The 18267-nt window shown below is 36.2% G+C and overlaps 1 protein-coding gene across 1 annotated transcript in view; it reads left to right on the forward strand.

Annotated features, from left to right (window-relative positions):
* LOC137639143 (uncharacterized) overlaps positions 1 to 17076 on the forward strand; it is a 219686-nt gene extending 202610 nt beyond the window's left edge. Inside the window, exon 3 of the mRNA XM_068371451.1 lies at positions 15463 to 17076. Coding sequence (XP_068227552.1) covers positions 15463 to 16457 — 995 coding nt within the window. The 3' untranslated portion in view covers positions 16458 to 17076. The remainder of the gene's footprint in view (positions 1 to 15462) is intronic.
* Positions 17077 to 18267: the final 1191 nt, after the last annotated feature.

Below are 18267 nucleotides of genomic sequence, written 5' to 3' on the forward strand. Positions count from 1 at the left end.
TTCAATTGTTCCCCTTTTTTAAAAGTGATTTTAAATCGGAAAATAAGGAATTTAAAATTCGTATAAAATATGTGATAATATGATATTCCTCTTATTTGCTGAGGTTAAAGTTCTGTACCTCTTTTTTTAAAAATATGAAACGCATTTAAAGATATTAAATTTTGACATATGTGTTCTACCGCTTACCTTTTTTTTTATTTGTGTAGGACACATGAAAGATGATTTTCATTGTCTTTAAAACCAAAATTCTCGGGGGGGGTGGGGTTAGTTTGGGCGGGGACTTCACTTAGGTTTTGGAGACAGGATAGTAATTTCAGTCTGCAAAAGTCTGTTTTTTTTTATGCTAACTTATAATTTTTTTTTTCTAGTGGTATATCTATAAGTTTTTAAATTGGCACAAATCGGTCAACTGGGGATAAGTAAGTATGTGGTTAATGAATCCACGGATAAGGATAGTTGACCTTCCTTCTGCTTTCTTCCCACTCCAGTCCAGAGATTCGGCTGTGGCTGGGCCTTCGGGTTGTCAGCGTTCAAGGAAGAATCCTGGGGGAGATCTTCCTTCCAGTCCTTCGAATTCGGCCTTGACTGTGCCTTTGGGTTACCTGTATCCAAGGGAGGGTCCAGGTTATACTCTTCCTTCTGTTCCTGCAGACTCAGCTCTGATTGAACCTTAGTGATTTTTGCTTTCAAGGAAGGGTCTAGTCGGAGCTCTTCCTTCCATTCCAAATAATGGAGGCTCGGTAATGGGGTGGGGGAAGCCAGAAGGGCTTCTCCCATGGACGTAGAGGAGGGTGATTTAGTAGGTAACCCTTAGCAGTCCTGTGATCGATAAGCATTTTGCCCCGTGTCAAATGCTCTGCATAATATACGGATTTGCCGTTCGATGACATCATATTTGAAAACCTGGTGTCATATCCAGAATCAAAATGGAAATTCAAAGATCCATATCTTCCGCCATGTTCCCAGCTAACCACAAAGGAAGTTATTCTGATGTTGTACAAGGTTCCTTCCAATACCTTAGCAGAAACAGTATCAGGCACTGTGGTTTTTCTACAGTTTGCTAGATGCTTCTACAATTGGAATGACAGTGCCAGGCCAGAAAGCTCCCATTTTGCCCAAAATGGCGAAACTAGCATCGGAGTCAATGATGGAGGTAGTGCTTAAAGGTGATTTTACCTTGCCAAAAGAGTGAAGTCCCTTTTTTTGGAAGTCTTCATGGAACTGAAAGGGTTTTGTGAGATACTTTCAACTTTATTTTCATTACTGCTATTGTATTGTCAATTTGAATATCAATGTCAACATTATTGACAAAAGCCGTTGAATACACATATCCAATTGTCATCCTTATGTGAACCTTTGTGTGCATATAAATACCTGTGTTGTTCGCCAAATAGTGTTAGTTATCTGGGAGTTCTTTATTTATTCATACCTCATTAAGCCTGTCATAATATTAACTATTTAGTTAGAAATCTCTAAATGGTTTCAGTGTTATGGAAAGGTTATTTTAAGCTTGGGAATTTTGTTTTCCGGGAAGTATTCTGCACAGCAGATATCTAGGGCCCTATCCTGAGGGATTGGAGCACCAACACTTACACCAGCAGGGAGAAACCTACAATGATGTGGTTCGTAAACCATCAGACGGTTTAAGTCCAGATAATCGTATCATCATCATCATCATCATCATCTCCTCCTACGCCTATTGATGAAAAGGGCCTCAGTTAGATTTAGCCTGTCGTCTCTATCTTGAACTTTTAATTCAATACTTCTCCAATCATCATCTCCTACTTCGCACTCCATAGTCCTTCATAGTCCTCAGCCATGTAGGCCTAGGTCTTCCAACTCTATTCTTCTATCAAGGGGTTAACTACTGCAATGTAATTGTCCAGTGGCCACTTTCTTCTTGGTAAGGGTAGAACAGACTCTTTAGCTATGGTAAACAGCTCTTCTAGAAGGACAAACCACTGTTCTCTAGTCTCGGGTAGTGCCATAGCCTGTGTAACATGGTCTTCCTCTGTCATTGGTTAGAGTTCTCTTGCTTGAGGGTACATTCGGGCACACTATTCTGTTTTATTTCTCTTCCACTTGTTTTGTTAAAGTTTTTATAGTTTATATAGAAAATATTTGTTTTAATGTTGTTACTTTTCTTAAAATATTTTATTTTTGCATGGTTCCTCTCCTCACTGGGCTATTTTCCCTGTTGGGACCCCCGGGCGTATGGCATCCTGCTTTTCCAACAAGGGTTGTAGCTTAGCAAGTAATAATAATAATAATAATAATAATAATAATAATAATAATAATAATAACTTGTGGAGCCCAGCTGAATATTTGGTGAACTTATCTCTCTTGGGTGGTGTGAAGAGCATTCCCAAACCATCTCCATTTATCCCTCATCATGATCTCATCCACATATGGCACTCGAGTAATCTCTCTTATAGTTTCATTTCTAATCCTGTCCTGCCATTTAACTGCCAATATCCTTTTGAGGGCTTTGTTCTCAAATCTATTAAATCTATTGGAGATTGTTTCATTGTTATACCATGACTCTTGTCCATAGAATAACACCGATCTCACTAAAGTGATATATAGTCTTATTTTTATATGTAATTTCAGGTGATTTGATTTACAAATTTTACGTAACCTAGTCATTGTCTAATTTGCTTTTTTCAATCTTTCATTACACTCTAATTCTAAAGACCCTGTATTTGAGATCATAGATCCTAAATTCTTAAATGATTCTACCTCATTAATCATTTCTACTTCCAATGACATTTCATCGTCCATTGCATACTCTGTCTCTGTCTTTCTTCTATTTATCTTCAGCCCAGCCTCGTGTGATATTTCATACATTCTGGTAAGCAAGCATTACAAATCCTGTGGTGTTCTGCTAACAAGAACAGCATCATCAACATACTCTAGTTCTGCTAGATTCCTATCACATTCCAGTTCAATCCTTCTCCACCATCTCTGACTGCTCTACTCTTTACAAAATCCATGAGGAGGATAAACAACATAGGTGACAACATATTCCCTTGGAGTACTCTGCTGTTCACTGGAAATTCATTTGATAAGACTCCATTAACATTACCTTAGCACTTGCTATGCTCATGAACAGACTTAATCAAATTTACATATTTAAGAGGAATTCCATAATAACACAGGACTCTCCCCAAATTTGGTCGGTGTACTCTATCAAAGGCTTTTTCATTGTCCACAAAGGCCATCAAAAGTGGATTTCTATATTCTACGCATTGCTGTACATGTCTCAAAATGAAAATTTGGTCCGTGCAACTTCTACCTTTCCTAAATTGTGCTTGTTCATCTCTCAGCATTTCATGAAGATAATCATATATATATATATATGTATATATATATATATATATATATATATATATATATATATATATATATATATATATACATACTGGATTTGTCAATACCAATACCACCTCAGTGTTCATGTGGCACGCCTAGCATGGAATAGTACACCCCAACTGAGAGTGCTGTACAATAATTTAATGTAAGGACAATATTGCAAGAACGTGATGGGGAGCAGTAGGCTCATTTTCTTTAAATCAAAATATTCTTTGAATAATATGGTTCGAACATAAAATAATTTTAATTGCCTGTGAGGTATTGATCGAAATAAGTATATATGTTACAATAGAAATTTAACGGATAAATCAATTTAAACTCGATAACATGTGGGAAAAATTTTGGTTAATTCAATATGGGTTTAATTACATTATTTCATAACGCTGTCATACAAAAATGTACAAAGTTCAATAACAAAACAATGTGTTGGTCAGAAAAACATAAAACATAATGGGATTTAATGAATTAAAAGCACACTTGGTTGTCCCTTAAACGAGAGGTTAGTCTTGAGGGATAAAACACAACGGGAACCTCAGACAAAGGACTATTTGATTATCCTCTGAATAGAAGGTTAAGTAAAACACGTGGACAACGATCGATTGAATAGTGTCTGACGTCCATTAGGAATATGAAACAAATCAAAAAATACAAAATTTGAAGCACTATATAGTGAATACAGTATAAAATTTACAACAAATTCCATGTGCATGCCTGAATATTCGTTCTAAGCCAGGCAGTGATCTATAATTAGATAAATTATGTCTTAACTAAGGGGTAAATGTGGCCACTCATCAGGGTTTCATGTAGGATTTCGATCCCATTGCTCCGGGGTGGCCTCTCTTCCGTGGTCCTAAACTTAAATGAGGGATTTTATAAGCAGTATTGATAGGGCTCGTCCTGGAGAGTGTATATTGCTGCTGTTAAGGGCTCAAGGGTGTTCAGTTTACAGTTGGTATTGGAGGATCCATCCTGGAGTCCACCAGTTGAGTTGACTTGCCCTCTGCTTCTCGTTGCGGTCAATCGTAGAGTGGGTAGTTTGAAGGGGAGAAGGTGCTCACCTGTCTCCCTAGAAAGAAGAAAAAGGGAGTACATACTTCTAGGCCTACCCGGAATCGGAACACTTGATTAATCTCTCTATAGAAACAGAGATCTTGATGGGTGTCTGTGTTGAATACAGAGAGTAATCTTGTGGCTCCGGGGGGATATACCTAAGAATAAATCCTAACTATCTGGCATATGCAATGATTGATTTAAGAAAAATCGGCAGAGGCTGTGCATGTCTCGGACAATAAGATTCTTAGTCAAACATTCTTGAGAATTATACAGAGATGTAAGTTAAGTACGCATAAATTCTGATGTACAACTTGCAACCAAAACCAGAAAAATAATTTATCCCAGAATACGCTACTCAAGGAAATAAGAACCATTTCATGCAGACAGCCAATTAGTGCCGTAGAAATATACCTGTCGTGAAGTCACGAGCAGATAATCTCCTTAGATAGATAGCGACGGAGATGGTAACTAAAATATATTATGTAAAAGACAGAAAAGAAAACAGTAAAGGGTAATTAAACTAAAACATGCACGAAGTAAAAAAAAGAAAATGATGATAAAGCGTGAAGATTAGTCTTCACAAGGGTAGTGGAAAGCAACAGGTTATTGGTTGGGAAATAACGTTAACCTTCTTGATGCTTCTTATTTGCGGGACCTTGTCTGTAAATTTGGTATTCATTTGTCGGTGGTATTCCTTATATATTAAACTCGTAGAGGGAATTAGTTGACATTTTTTAAGACCCATTAGATAAAAGATTGAAGGCAGCCAGGGGCTATACTGAGACAACAAATCTATACATCAATGTAATGTAAATACGTATTTTGATCGCCCTCCTATGATCAAAATATCGAGAAAAGGCAATTTGTTTGAATATAGACTATTCCATTAAAACTCTCACATTATTATCTCTGAAATGAAGATATTATTACTTACCCTTCTCATATTTAAGACATCATGATTCGAGATTTAAATGAACCCCAAACTTTTTGATTGCTGTTCTCAGTGGTATCGTAAAATAAATTAAAGCTATTTACTCTACAAAATTGATTTTATTAACAGTGCTCCAATCTCAAGCTGGTAGATTAAAAATAACCTTTACAAGCACAAACTTTCATATATATGTATATATGTAAATATATATATATATATATATATATATATATATATATATATATGTATATATATATGTATATATATACATATATATATATATATATATATATATATATATATATATATACACATATATTTATATATATAAATTTTATATATATATATATATATATATATATTTATATATATTTATACACACACACACACCCTTCCCACTTCCTCCCCCTTTCCTAACTACAACCCGACAACTTGTGGAAGATTGTGGTTTCCGAGTGTACCTTTTCGGGGGTAACCCCCTCTCACCAGAATATGACTACTCTCTCTCCCTATGCTGCGTGACAGGAAATGAGCATATATATATATATATATATATATATATATATATATATATATATATATATATATCCAGACACTTATCTTTGTTATATATGGGAGTATATGTATATGTATATAATGTATTTGTAAATACAGTATTTATATATATATATATATATATATATATATATATATATATATATATATGCATACAATTAAAGTTTTTTAACCTTATTTCCTATAACAGCGAAGAGTTCAAGAGATAAACGAAAAACCGGTCAATGCTACATTCGTATTGCTTCATCGTTGAAGTTTGTCCACTCCATTGAGTCAGGCTTAATTCCAACATATCTGGCCCGATTAGATTCGGGAGGAAAATATTTATATTAAATCTAATGAATGGATAAAGAAACGTTTGATAAATATAAGAGATTAGGAAATAAATCATGAGTTAGAAATCTGTGATAAATAAGAATTTAAATTATACCTATAAAATTTTATTGATATACCTGAACCATGATGTGCCCATGAATGAATTCGGTGTCTTTGAAGCCGAAACTATCATAAATAAACTCAAGAAATGGAGAGCCCCGGGATACGATGGATATTGACCGAAAATGAAGTGACTCCGAGAATACTTACGAGATTATTTTATAGAATGTGGTATGAAGAGGCAAACCCTGGTGAATAGAAGGTAGGAGTGTTAGTGAAAAAAAAAAAGAGGAGATCTGACTGATTGCAATAATTACAGAGGCATTACACTTACGTCAGATGTCATGAAAATATATAATGTGCTTATTCAAAAGAGACTAGAGATAAAGATTGATAGATTGATGAAAAGTTGAAAGATGAACTGGCAGGATTTCAAAAAATGAAGAAGTTGTACTGACCAAATTTTAATTTTAAGATGGCATTGTGGACTATGTAAAAGCCTTTGATGCTCTTTTTATTAGTAGAACACCACAGGATTTGCAATGCTTGCTTACCAGAATGCATGAAATATCACATGAGGTTGGGCTCAAGGTAAACAGAAGAAAGAAAAGGCGGTGAGAATGAAATATGCAATGGAAGATGAAATATTATTGGAAGGAGAAAAGATTAATGAAATATTTAGGATCTATGATCTCTAATACAGGGTCTTTAGAATTGGAGTTTAAAGAATAATTGAAAAAAAAGAAAATCAAACAATAGCTAGATTAAGTAAAATTGGGAAATCAAATCGCCAAATTACAGATAAGATCAGGCTGTATATTTAGTGAGACCAGTGTTACTGTATGGACATGAGTAGTGGTATGACAATGAAACAATATCCAACAGATTTTGTAGATTTGAGAACAAAGCGCTCAGAAGAATGTGAAGTTAAATGGCACGACATGATTAGAACTGAAACTATAAAAGAGATTACCTTAGTGTCATATATGGATAAGATCATGGTGAGGGGTATATGGAGATGGTTTAGGCATGCTCTTCACACTCCCCCAAGATAGATTAGTTCACCAAACTTTACACTTGGCACTTGAAGATTTGGAAGATCTGGGCCTACATGGCTGAGGACTTTGAAGCGTGAAGTGGGAAATGGTGAATAGAGAAGTATTGATTTAAAAGCCGAAGATAGAGATGACTGGTGAAATCTAACCGAGGCCCTATGCTTCTAAGAAATACAAAAATATTAAAAGAAGAGGAACACAGAATCCGATGACATGCTAGATTTATCTTTTTGGCCAAAACATGAAAATCTTTCTCTTTTAAAAAATCTAGTTACCAAAATATATCGTTGAAATAGTGTGCCTGGGAACTGTTTCATGAGGTGTGCACATTAATATCAAATGTCAATTTTATATGACCAATAAGCAAACTTTCTGAAATTAATTTCGTCCTTTTATCCTTCTGTACCACAGGAGTATCTCACGCTCATACACTGTAACGGTATTTCTGTTTTTTTTTTTTATGTATTGTCGTAATCACTTTAACCTCCCACTAATACCCTGTTTATGCCTCTATGTAGTTGTATCGATCTTTTGGAATTTTTGTTACCTTCTTTCACTGAAACTATAGTTATAAAAGCTTGCTGTGTGTTGAAATAAAGTTATTTGCAGTCACACTGCTTTTCAGTTCATACCTAACTGGTGCATCTGCACATTGGTGACCACTGGGTGTTCAGCTCCCTCCTGGTTTCCCCCACAATGCTGTATCTTATTGTTTGATGATGATGCCCTCAGACGCTGTCTCTACTATCAATGCCACGCCACTGAAAACGCAGGTATGACCTTGTGATTTTTGGTAGACATGGGTGCTTGCCATTCTTTTCTGCCAAGGCCACTCTCCAGGGCGTGACATAGTCTATTTACCTCTGCAGACATGCTCCTGGTGGCATCCTTCACCAGCGGAGATGCGTTTGCCTGGTTCCAGCATGCTGATGTTCAGTTTCGCATCAAGGGTGTGACTTAGTCAAGTACCAAAGCATATTACGTTCTCGTTGCGATCCCCGAGGACACTTTCCCCGAAATATCTGATTGGCTGTGCGAGCATGGGGACACACAAATAAAGTACAACTCGCTCAAATCACACCTCCCGGAGCATTACTCGCCATCGCCAGCTGCCCATATAGCGAATCTTTTTAAGATCTCAACAACCGTTGGGGAACCAAAGGGCTTCGCTCGCCCTCAGGCAAGGGACCAGTATCACTCGTCTGCAAGCATCCGCAGACAGCTCTTCTCATAAGGTGAACCTACTGTGTGCCCTTTGGGTATGGCACCTACCCAAACCTGTATGCGCTGATTTCCCTGATTTTGATATTTTGCCCATGAAGGACCTAAAGTCCAAAGTTAACGCCATTATGTACAGCCACTTCACCACCTTCAAGTCCTCCATCAATGCCTCCACTCCTGATAAAGTAGACAACTATTCAATATCGACTGAAGCTGACGTGAATGCAGTAGGAAACAGACGCCCACCCCATTACGTGCTTGAATGGCGACAAAACCACCCACCACCCACCACTCGTTTATGCCCCAACCAATGACCTTTACAGCCGCTCACTGACGTCCATATACCAAAGTTATGCTACTACCACTCCAAATTCGGGGCTGTTGCTAAGAAATGTGCAAATGGTTATTAGTGTCCAAAAAATGTGTAAGTAGGCCATTGCTTCCGGCATTGGCCTCCCCAATCACTAATCTTTTCTTTCTTCCTCAACCTCAGCGTTGTTTCGCCCACATTCACGTCGACGTTGTAAGCCCCCTACCCACATCACAAGGACATTGTTACCTGTTTACCGTCATCGACCGCTCCACTCGTTGGCCTGAAGCCATTCCCATGGAAACTGCAACGTCCTCCTCATATACATCTGCCTTACTCTCAGGATGGATTGCAAGATTTGGTATCCCTGAGCATATTACTTCTGACAGGGGTACCACTTTCACCTCTCAATTGTGTACATCATTAGTAAATCTTCTGGGCATCACCCTACATCAGACAACTGCCTACAACCCCGCTGCCAATGGAATGGTTGAACGTTTTCATCTCACCCTCAAAGCAGCTTTGATGTCCCGCTGCAAGGATTCCAACTGGTTTACTCAGCTTCCCTGGGTCCTCCTGGGACTAAGGACCACTCCTCGGCAGCTGAAATGGTGTATGGCGACCCGTTGGTCGTCCCTGCCGAATATTTTCCTTCTGTAACCTCCTCCGACGATCTCCGGTGCATATGTCACGTCGTGGGAAAATTTACTCCATGCTGCCAGACTTACAAGCCCCCAGCGAAGCATCACATACCGACAGACTTGCACTGTGCAACGCATGTCTTCCTACGCAACGACACTAGCAAGCCACCGCTAACGCCCCCTTACACGGGCCCTTTCCTTGTGATCCGACGCAGTCCGAAAGCATTCCTACTAGACATTCGTGGCAAAGAAGACTGGGTCTCCATTGATCGTCTAAAACCTGCTTATCTCCTGCCAGATGACCCGCCTACAGTTCGCCTCTCTAGATCAGGGCGCCTTATTTAACATGTACAGTAGTCATTTTTAGGGGGGGAGCCGTGTACCAACCGTGTGTCACACGATCGTACATAGTAACGACATTTCATTTTTTGTATATATTACGCTTGTATCTTCGCTCTCCCCTCACACTGATAGGGACTTGAAATAACATGTCTGTTTTTCTCACCGTTAACTGTTAACCGTTGTGGTTGTGGGTTGAACATGAAATTGCTCGTTATGTTTTTTATGCCCTTTTTTCCTGGAGTATATCTAAATGGATGTTCTGTAATAAAGTTACTCAGTTGCTTTCATCCTGCCTTCTTAGTCATAGCCTCTCTCGGCCCGTCACAATTTAGTGTAAACCGATATCTTGAATTGGTCATCTTGGCTTGTATTGTAATAGATATCTTTCACAGTTTAAAACTTCAGTACAACTGCTTCTTCTCTTATTTTGATGGATCGAAAGTGCTTATGCTTTCAAAATTTCGTCCAATACTATATGAGATTACCTGCGTATTATGAAGTAGTGACCCTTTATACATTAATACATGGCTTGCAGGTTTGCTACAGGAACCATTAATTTCTCAAAATTTCTGCTACACCTGCATGGAAGTCTTTTCTGATAAACTAGACATATTTTTTCCCACGATACTATCCTGCTTTTTATTGCTTCTTTTCTAAATTTAACAGAAACCTTATCAGAATACGAGTTCAGTACACTAATTTCTATTGGTGTATGAACGAGTTTTTAATTGTATTTTCCAACAGTTTGGGACAGTAGACCTACTAAATTTTTTTTTTATTTTTTATTTAAAGTTTTTCATTTTCATTCAATTGCCTGCTTCTCTCTTCTTATTTGGTTAGTGTATCTGACCACCAAGGGACCAAGTGTTTCAAAGGTATAGATTTGTCAGGTGCTTGCGTGATGAATTTTACAAAGAAATAAGTTGCTTCATCATGACCTTGTGAATAATTAAAGGCACTTGACCCGGATAAAACTTACCTCATCCCAGTCCTCTTTATAAGTATTATAACATTGACTTGGAGGACTTGGTGTATGTCCTAACGGGGTTATCAATATGGTCACTGCTATAAAGGTCGTCTAGGGCGTTCCATTCAAACCTATCAACAATATTGTTGAAACATTGAGTCACGTCTATTGAGGAATATGCTCCATGAGTTTTTGAATAAGAAGTGCTGGAACCTCCCTCGCTTAATATGCAGAGGTTATGATCATCCACTATTTGTTCAATCCTGGAACCATTTGTATCAACAGTAACATAATTACTGTAGTGTCCCAGAGGGATTTTGGGAATAGAAGTCTCCAATTAATAGGAACGCTTTCTGCTTATCAGGGCCCTTGGTTAAATTTTGTAAATTATAGTTGCAAGATGGTCGATTGTAGATATAGATATTAAAGGAGTTACTATTCAGATGTACTTCAACGAATTGAAATTCTGGCGTGTTAAATGTCTTAGCATCGCTTATTACATTATTATGAATATAGATCGGGGTTCTCAATGCATTAACAGAAAGCGCAAAGTGAGATGATAGAATGTTGTCCTTAATTTTCTATCGAAGGAATAGCATCTTTAGTACGCTTTAGGTATACTGTATATATGCTTGTGTGTTTGTGCGTTTGTATGTACTAAATAAGTCTGAAAAATTTGTGAGGTATGATTACTACTTAATATATTGTTTTGTTAATCACACAAATGTATTTAATATATTTTGAGTAGCAAATTATTTTCTACAGTAAGTTAATGTATCTACAGAATTCAACTTATGCTTTTGCAAACTGTCAAGCAACCTGTTTTTATAGATAGTGCTCACGGAAATATGTAACTTAAATTATATTCGGTTAACTCTATAATCCAATCATAGTTTGTTATACAGTAGTTATTTGTAATGATTGAAAGGACGATCTTTTAAGATCACTGTCTCCATTTAGGGTTACGTTAGTAGAAAAAATGAAATGCTTTTAGAAAGATATTTAGTGGGGGGAAAGGTGGGGGGAGGAGGCAGAGCGGAATAAGAAAATTAGCTCTGATGCTTTACAACTAGATATCTTCTTCAAGAGAAAATAGAATTAAACAAATACATGCATATGGAAGTAAAAACTTATTTGTAAGAATATAAGGAAATTGGCCATGAAAAATTGAAGTAATTCTCAAGCAGCTCTATGATAAAGCAGGTAAAATGTTCTCAATTAAGCGTTAGAAGGTTGAAAAGGAAAGCATGGAAACTGAAAATTGAGCAGAGAAATAATAATTACTAAGTAGAGGGGGAGAACTGGACAACAAAGAACTTGTATAATGAAAGGTCCAGGAAACTAGGGGAAATGCGATGTGAGATAGGCTTTGATGAAAGGTTTTTGGTCAAAAGTTGGTTGTACCCCTTCCACTAATAAGCCCACCGCTCTCTCTCTCTCTCTCTCTCTCTCTCTCTCTCTCTCTCTCTCTCTCTCTCTCTCTCTCTCTCTTGAATAAGATGAGGGGAAAATTAATTTTTTCATAGAGAACAAAGGAAGGTTTTGGCAGATAAACAGATATTTGTTCTGTACTTTCCAAGTATCTCGTTGACATAGCTTTCTAAATCATGACACGACTCTGTATGTTATTATTATTATTATTATTATTATTATTATTATTATTATTATTATTATTATTACTTGCTAAGTTACAACCCTAGTTGGAAAATCAGGATGCTATAAGCCCAACGGCTCCAACAGGGAAAAGTAACCCATTGAGGAAATGAAATTAGTCAATAAATAAACTACAAAAGAAGTAATGAACAATTTAAAATATTTTAAGCACAGTAAAAACATTAAAAGATCTTTCACACATAAACTATAAAATTTCAAAAAATTCGAGAGGAAGAGAAATAAGATAGAAAAGTGTGCCCGAGTGTACCCTCAAGCAAGATAACTCTACCCCGAGACAGTGGAAGAACATGGTACAGAGGCTATTGCACTATGGTTTGATTTTTTAGTGTCTTTCTCCTAGAGGGAGAAAGACAATTATAGTGGAGTGGTTAACCTCGTGAGTGAAGAAGAATTGGTTTGTAATCTCAGTATTGTCAGGTGCCTTACCTTATTGCCTTATTTTATGTTTGGGTTCCCCCAGGTCCCTCAGTGTGAGACACCTCGTATATCCACCAGAGAGTTGCTAATGCATCTTCCGGTGTATGAGGAAAGAGGAGAATGTGGAAAGAATAGACCAGACTATTCGGTGTATGTGTAGACAAAGTAAAAAGGAACCTTAACTAGAGAGATAGATCCAATGTAGTTCTATCTGGCCAGTCAAAAAGTGGTAGTATCTCAGCGGGTAGTTGGAGCCCTAGTCAACCTACTACCCAAGGAGTAGGTTGCTAAATTCGTAAAATTGCAGTAGGTCTGGAACTTGCAGCCCATATTTTAGGCCTGTACATAAGAAGCACCATAATTACTGGGCCTTTGTTCCCTTTAGTCTTTTAAGGTTTAAGGCTATAGTTATGCTGTATATTTCTGTGTTTTCCTTGTTTATTAGTGTTTTGTGGTGTGTATTTATGCACACTTATGCATATATATATATATATATATATATATATATATATATATATATATATATATATATATATATTTATATATATATATATATATATAAATATATATATATATATATATATATATATATATATATATATATATATATATATATATACAAAAAGGGTGATTAAAAAAGAATGACCCTACTTCATGATTAAATATTTTATGAAGGAAAAATAGAAAAATAAAACTTATAATCAAGTATTCTACTAACAGTCAAGTTTTATCTCACATGTTACAAGTTCTTAATATGGCCCCCCTTGCAGCGCGAACAACATCAATACGATATGAGAGTTTTTATTTCACATGCTACAAATACTCAGTATGGCCCTCTCTTGCAGCAGGAACAACATCAATATGATATGAGAATTTTTATTTCACATGTTACAAGCGCTCAGTATGGCCCCCTTGCAGCATGAACAACATCAGTACGATATGAGAATTTTTCCCAAACATGTTGAAGCACATCAGGATCAATTGAATTGATCGCTATTGTTATTCGACGTTTTAAGTTTTACAGGTCAGTTGGTAATGGCGGAACAAAGACTTTGTCTTTTACAAACCCCCAGAGAAAAAAAAAATCACAAACTGTGAGGCCAGATGTAGGAGGCCAAGCACAAAGAGCAATGTCTTGGGCCCCTATCCGACCAATCCATCGCTGAGGCACTTTTTCATTAAAAAATGCTCTAACTGATAAGCTCTTGTTGAAAAATGAATCCATTTGAATCAGCTTCCATTAATGGGAAGAGCCAGTGTCGTAACATTTTCTTATAGCCTTGCCCTGTAACAGAATTTCCTTCGAAAAAAAAAAATGGGCCATAAACATTTACTTTAGGGGACTCTTTTTCATATTGAATAATTCCGTGAGGATTTCCGGTTCCCCATATTCGCACACTGTGTCGGTGGACTTTGCCATTCAGATAAAAAGTGGCTTCGTTACTGAAAATTAACAGTGAACTGAAGTTTTCGTCATCCTCCATCATTTGCATCATCAGGTTGCAAAATTCCATTCGTCCTAGGTAGTCATTCTTTTAAGTGACTGAACGAGCTGCAATCTGTACGGTTCCAATTGCAACCGTTTTTTAAGTACACGGCATAACGTGAGTTGAGGAATGCTCAGCTCACGACATGCACGGCGTGTGGATTTCCTTGGGATCCGAGTAAACGCAGCACGGATTCTCCCCACATCTTCCTTTGAAGGTCGTGGTCGCCCGGGACTTTTGCCTTTACACAAACACCCACTCTCTTCTAACTGCTTAAACCACCTTCGGATGTTCTTGGGAGAAGGAGCATCGTCGTTTAATTTAACTCTGAATGCACACTGCACTATAATCACTGATTTAGTAATTGGAAACTCAAGAATGCAAAATGCCCTCTGTTGACGGGTCACCATTTTTTTTTGCTGTCACTGCCAGATGCATGAGTCATGGGTCTGGCAGGGTCACGTGACAATTATAGAAAACTGAGAAATCTGATCTTTCAAACAACCACTCCCTCATTCTGAATCATACATTTACTTATGGAATATTTGATCATGAAATAGGGTCATTCTTTTTTAATCCGTATACACACACACACACACACACACATATATATATATATATATATATATATATATATATATATATATATATTTATGTGTATATATATATATATATATATATATTTATGTGTGTGTATATATATATATATGTATATATATATATATAGATATATATATATCCATATCTATATATATATATATGTATATGAATATATGTATATATATATATATATATATATATATATATATATATATATATATATATATATATATATATATGTATATATATGTGTGTACACAGACACACACACACACACACACACATATATATATATATATATATATATATATATATATATATATATATATATATATGAATTAGTGTGCATGTTGTGTAAGAGGAAACTGGTTTGGAAAGTAGTATTATTAATAGATTGTTTAAGAGTGTTTTAATAGGTCACGTATTTGTATTTACTAATATATTTCCTATTTCTACTTACAGGTACCATGGATACTCAAATGGTTGTGGAGGACTTGGAGAACACCATCAGCAGCTTAGCGTCTTATCTTTCATCCAATACTAGTCTGATGACTACTTCTTCCAATGAGTCTCCAACCCAGAATTGTCATTCACAACAGATACCATCACCACTTTGTCAAGTTCCACTCCCTGTTCATGGTCTTGCCAGTGATGGAGTTCAGTCTCCTTGTATATCACATACAGAATCCTTAAATTCTAAAAATCGACAGACTGTATCTCAAAAGAGGACTGACTCTCCTTCAGGAGCTTTTAGGCCGATTTCACCACCAGGCTCAACCCATTCCTCTCCCCTTATTACAGCATCCATCGGTTTCAATACTTTGTCTGAGGATGTTCCACCTCCATTACCAAAGAGGGGACCTCCTGTGAGGAGCTCTCCTAACCCCGATATATTTGCTTTACCTAGTAAGGCCTGTGTTCAGACTGGTCCATCTTTGGTCACTAGCCCAGCTTCACCGTACCCATCTGAAAGATCAACAGAATTTATAGATACAAGAGATAGACACCAAGTAAGTTCTGTTATTTCTAAAACTTCAAGTGATATAGAACTATTCAACTTATATCGGTGTGATAAACATAGTGACCAAAGACAGATTGAAGGAGAGTCAGAGAGTAATCTTGGTCCTTTATCTGAGGAGCAAATATTATCTAAGGGTAGGGACAGTGAGATGACCAAAACATGCATAGTTTTAACTGATAAATGCACAACAAATAACGAAGAACAGGTAGATGAAATTTTTAAAGATGCTACCTCTCAAAGTTCTGTCTCACATAGGACTACCAAAGTTTCTTCAGGTGAAAATGGTTCTGAACTGGAACATCACTATTCAGAAATTGACCTTTATACTCCTTCAAATGAGAGAGATAGTGCAACAGTGGCAACGGATTTAGATACTACAGCATCCAACGGCGTTCATTATATTGCTCCATCTGTTTCTCTTCATGCTGAAGGTTAGTTTCACCAACAGTCTGTAGAATATCAATCTATATAATCTTACTTACCATCAAAGAACTATGATATATAAACTCAGGCACAGACCACTGATTACAGATTTTTTTTTTCATTATATTACTATTTTACATATTTTTCATTACAATATAAAGCTACAGTTACTTATGTATATATCCCAAAACTCTTTAACTCTCAAAAGAATTAATTTCATTGTAATGCCTGTAATTTAAAGTCCTAGTCTGTAAGGGTTTGACATTATGATAAAGAAACAAGTGTATCTCATGCTGTAAATACTCCTTATAGCAGATATGTCAACAATAGTTCATAAAGTTTCATCCAGCAGTTTCTTTTCTAAATCAGAGGAAATTTAAGTAGACATCATCTTCAGGTTACTTTTGATTCGGGTAACGGTTAGCTTCTTATTAATATAGATTAACCTTTAAGGTTGCTAATTTCATATGGAATTGTGCAAGCATTTTCTTTTTGCCTTTCCTTTTAGAAGTTGTTAATACAACAACAGAAACTTAATAAGTAAGGTTAGCTACGCAATGGTTATAAACATCTTAAATTACCGTACCATAATTTTATCACACCAAATTGCTAATAAAATAACATAATACCAATAGCGCAACTGAAGTGGACAGTTATTTGTATTTTTTTTTTATTTTATTCCATTTTTTAATGTTAGGGAATTGGCATTTGTAGAACCTACTAGATTACAGATTAATCTCCATATTCTTTTTATGACCAGTGTGACATGGTTCCAGAAAAGATTATAATTAGATGCCATTTTGGTAGAGGCGATTCATTCAAGATTTGTAAGCTCATCAGCTACCTTCAGAATAAGTTTTCTGCTGAGTAATCTGTAGCCATTGCCTAGCCATCCTTAGTCCTAGCTTGGCTGTAAAAAGGACAAGGGTGCTGATCACGCACATATATGGTTGTTCACTATGACATTGTACTGTCCCTTGCCTCTCCCAGTCTTAAGCGATAAAAATAGTTTGGAGGAGGTAATTGACATTGTTGGTGGGTGATGAAAACACATTATACTAAATAACATGCTTTGAGTAGTAACTTAAGAAAAACATTTAATCATGTATGTAGTTAATATTTCCTGTTAATATCTAAACGGTACTTGCTAATAAATGTGTGAACAATGTCACATCCTGCTCATATGAGAATGAGAGACCTCTAAAAAATTTAAGTCTAGTTAAAGGTAAAGTAGATTGCATCCACTTAGGTTTACCTTTTAAGTACTTTATAACAAACATAAACCCCTCTTCTTTAAATGATCAGAAATTGTAATGAGAATTCAATATGATACCAAACATGTTTTTGGTGAATTATTTTGGGAAATTACTTAGGTATTTGTATATACAAAATGTTACTGAACGAGTAAATCCTCAGGCACTAATTTATATCGCAAGGTTTGATCAAAAACTTGAATGGATATCAAAATTATGCTGATTATTTAATTTTGGAAAAAAAAACTTAACACTGACCATCATGCTATCAGTTACGTTATACTCCAATTTCAAAAACAACTGTTATGGATTAGTTATAAACATATCAAGTTACCAGTACATACAAATGCATCATTGTATTTGGAGTCTTCTTGCTAACATGAGCAGATATATGCATAAAGCTTATGGTGATTAATATTAATTTTTCACCTTTTATAAGCATTCAAGATCTGCACTTTACGCATTTGTTACCCTCTCTCCTTTACTCATTCCAAGCGGTTACCCAATTCCACTGATTATTTGAAAATCTGTCATGACCCTCACATTGCTTTTGTTTTGAAGGTGGAGAGT

This window comes from Palaemon carinicauda, chromosome 4 (assembly GCF_036898095.1).
Source record: "Palaemon carinicauda isolate YSFRI2023 chromosome 4, ASM3689809v2, whole genome shotgun sequence".
NCBI classification, from domain to species: Eukaryota; Metazoa; Arthropoda; class Malacostraca; order Decapoda; family Palaemonidae; genus Palaemon; species Palaemon carinicauda.